The sequence below is a fragment of the Lactuca sativa genome, chromosome 6 (assembly GCF_002870075.4).
Source record: "Lactuca sativa cultivar Salinas chromosome 6, Lsat_Salinas_v11, whole genome shotgun sequence".
NCBI classification, from domain to species: Eukaryota; Viridiplantae; Streptophyta; class Magnoliopsida; order Asterales; family Asteraceae; genus Lactuca; species Lactuca sativa.
The window spans coordinates 19,361,009-19,363,826 of record NC_056628.2 but is presented as its reverse complement, the minus strand read 5'-3'; the positions used below and the strand labels follow the sequence as shown (position 1 = coordinate 19,363,826).

Here is a 2,818-nt window from a genome sequence, read left to right as displayed (position 1 = left end):
TGCGTGTTGAATTTTGTATTTTAGGTATACGATACTGACAATGCCAATCAAAAGGAGAAGTTTGAGGCCGACTTGAAGAAATAGATTAAGAAACTTCACGGTACAAAAAAACGCTTTCTCTTTACCCTTTCTCTCTCTATAATTCTCTCTACCCTTTCTCTCTCTACCCTAAAACCTGGTACGACTTCTCTCTACCCCTTTTCATCTCTTTGCTGAAGGATGTAAAGGTTAAGCCTCCTGATAAAGGAGCGGTGGGTCGGTTTGTGCGGACTGAGGTCGATTTAAGCAATGTTATTCCTCATGGGGTTGTCGATCAGTCTTCGTCTACTATCTACCGTGCCCGACAAAAGCCAAGTGCTACTGGAGCTGTTGTGTTGGGAATCGGGAAAGCGGAGTGGAAATTGGAGGGTTTGCATAAAGCTAGGAAACCTAATCGGGGCGATTCTCTTCTCAAAACTCCTATGGATGCTGAGGATTACCTTGTGATTGGTAGTTCCATAGTTGTATGTAGATAATTCTCAATCGAGTTCAAGTGGGCCATCTTGATCATGGCAACAAAGAAAAGCAATGTATTTCTCCATGACACGATGACACTCAGGGCACCGCATCCCATCAGGGACTCTACTTGCTGCTACTGGAAACTCAAATCTACAACAATTATTCGCTGCAACATGAAGCTTATCATGGTACTCCATAAACGACAAATCAAACCCCTTTGTTTCAATATCTTTCTTCCACATATCAAAGTCAGATGGTGTTTGCATCATTGTGGTTCCATTTCCATTAGTCAGAATCTTTGACCCTCTACACAACAAAGCCCATGATCCATCTTTGTCATAGCTTAGAAGTTTCTTGATCTGTTGCATAATAGGGCTCAACTCCCTTCCCTGTGGATCCAACACCACTAATATAGGCCTTTTTCTAAAATGCCACCTGTCTTCATAAAGAGCATTCGTCCTTGATCCGTGAATGCGGGACTCGTTGTAAATTTCTTCAAGAATCGAAAGCTCCTCACGAGACATGTCTAGCCCTGATATCAACAACAACACGTTCCTCCTCCTTAGGACTTCCAGACTAACCTGTGTGTGGAAAAGACGTAAATGTCCTCCTCAAGTAACAAAATCGTAAATATTAAAAGTGTTGATAGTATACCTTCATCTTTGTATTGCCATCGAAGAGTGGTTGTATATCATCCCTTGGACTAATCAAGATTTTGAGGATTTTCATGTTATCCATATGGCTTGTTTCAAACAGCTGTTTGAAAGACCTCCTGAATTCAATTTCTTTCTTTTCTCCTGCATCAACCAAACAACAATAAGATTTAAGAATTAAGATACCCTTTACTATATATGTATAAGTAATCAAATATTTTTTAGGTTAATGGATATATAGCATACGTACCAACAATACGATTGCAATTCTCCAACTGTCGCCTGAGAAACTCATGCATATGATCAATCTTTGAAGTCAATGACGATAGTTCCCATGATTGCATCTCTGTTGATGAAATCCCATATCATAAATCCCATATAACCTTATAACTCTATGTTCATTATAAATGTTATTTTGCTAAATGGGGTTAAAGTTTATTTAGTCATGGCCCATGCTAGTCAATTGAGCAATCTGTGTAGCACAAGTGATAATGCCTCTGATGTTCCAGTAGACAGCTGTCAGCATGGTATTGATTGCTGATGACATGGTCGGCATATCAGGAGTTATGTACATAGATGGAAGCTCCTTGAATTGGACAATACATATGGTAAGTTCCAGAATTGAATGGATTAGTTTCTTAAGAGCTTCAAATCGAGGTTTTAATGGAGCCGTATGCTCAATGATTGTTGGAACTTGTTTAAGGATAGCCATAGATTTTTCTAGTTGGTTTGATGAGTAGATTTTAGCCGGAAGCCAGAATTCTCCATAGTTGAGAGCAAAAGCTGCTAGAGTTAGCACCAGTTTTGCATCCCAATGGAAGTTTCCGACAGTGTGGAATAACGCAAGGGCTGTCGTATGTCCATCTGTAACCGTTAAGCACTTGAAAGCTATCAGTAAAAAAAGTTACATTTGGATCATTAAAAAAACTCAATAAGCTTGTCAAGCTTCGATCAAGGGTTCTAGTTCCAATGTTAGCCATTGGAATCATCAAAAGAACCAGGTGTTTGTTGCTGCAAATAATTAAATATTTCATTGTTGATAAGCATGGGCATAATGGGAAAGAAAGTGTGGATTCTGGGAAAAAAGAGGAAAAAGTGAAGAAGGGTAGCCAAAAGGAGAACAATTTTGGTAATACAGTGAATCGGTTTGCTGAAAGATTCTACAGGTCCATGGTTTTGTGAGTTATGTGAAGATTCATCATCTTCTAGAAACAGGGGGTCCCATCTTTCAGTTACTCAGAGAAGGCGTCTCGTGTAGCGGAATGTTGCTTATGTGGTGGCAATACTGATGCTTTTAGGAAGTCAACTGATGGTCAATGGGTCCATGCCTTCTGTACTGAGGTAATATTCTTTGATTGTGATTCTTACTTATGAGGTGATATACTATTATTATTATTTACCATAACATTAATCTCTGTCAACCTTCTTGTTTTTCTGTTTCTAGTTTTTATCAAATCTGATACTAGTTTCTTACAATACTTTATTTATTGTTTATTCTAGGCCGAGACTCAAAAACATGGAGTTGAAGAATGGAATTCTCTGAAGAAAGTTAGGGTAAGTTATATTGTTGTTTATAAAAACAATTATTTGAATCCAAAATCTGAATTTTTTTCTTAAAATCGTCATGCAAGTTGAATTGGAGAGATTACTCCTCATCTGTGAAAGAA

General features: G+C 38.3%; 1 protein-coding gene across 1 annotated transcript; it reads right to left on the bottom strand.

The window, feature by feature from the left end:
• Positions 1 to 518: 518 nt before the first annotated feature.
• On the bottom strand, positions 519 to 2,204 carry LOC111906102 (protein SIEVE ELEMENT OCCLUSION B). Its single transcript, XM_023901845.2, has 5 exons — positions 2,150 to 2,204; positions 1,595 to 2,039; positions 1,402 to 1,517; positions 1,153 to 1,295; positions 519 to 1,079 (listed from the first exon to the last, which is right to left on the bottom strand). Exons 1-5 carry the CDS (start codon positions 2,202 to 2,204, stop codon positions 519 to 521), a joined length of 1,320 nt encoding a protein of 439 aa, XP_023757613.2.
• Positions 2,205 to 2,818: the final 614 nt, after the last annotated feature.

What these genes read in the sequence shown, in the direction of transcription:
- LOC111906102 (XM_023901845.2), bottom strand. Translation starts at nt 2,204, where the DNA reads ATGCCCATGCTTATCAACAATGAAATATTTAATTATTTGCAGCAACAA. An exon ending in TTGACTAGCATGGGCCATGA is followed by an intron (nt 1,518 to 1,594) that starts CTAAATAAACTT and finishes ATGGGATTTATG; the next exon opens with ATATGGGATTTCATCAACAG. An exon ending in ATGGCAATACAAAGATGAAG is followed by an intron (nt 1,080 to 1,152) that starts GTATACTATCAA and finishes TTCCACACACAG; the next exon opens with GTTAGTCTGGAAGTCCTAAG.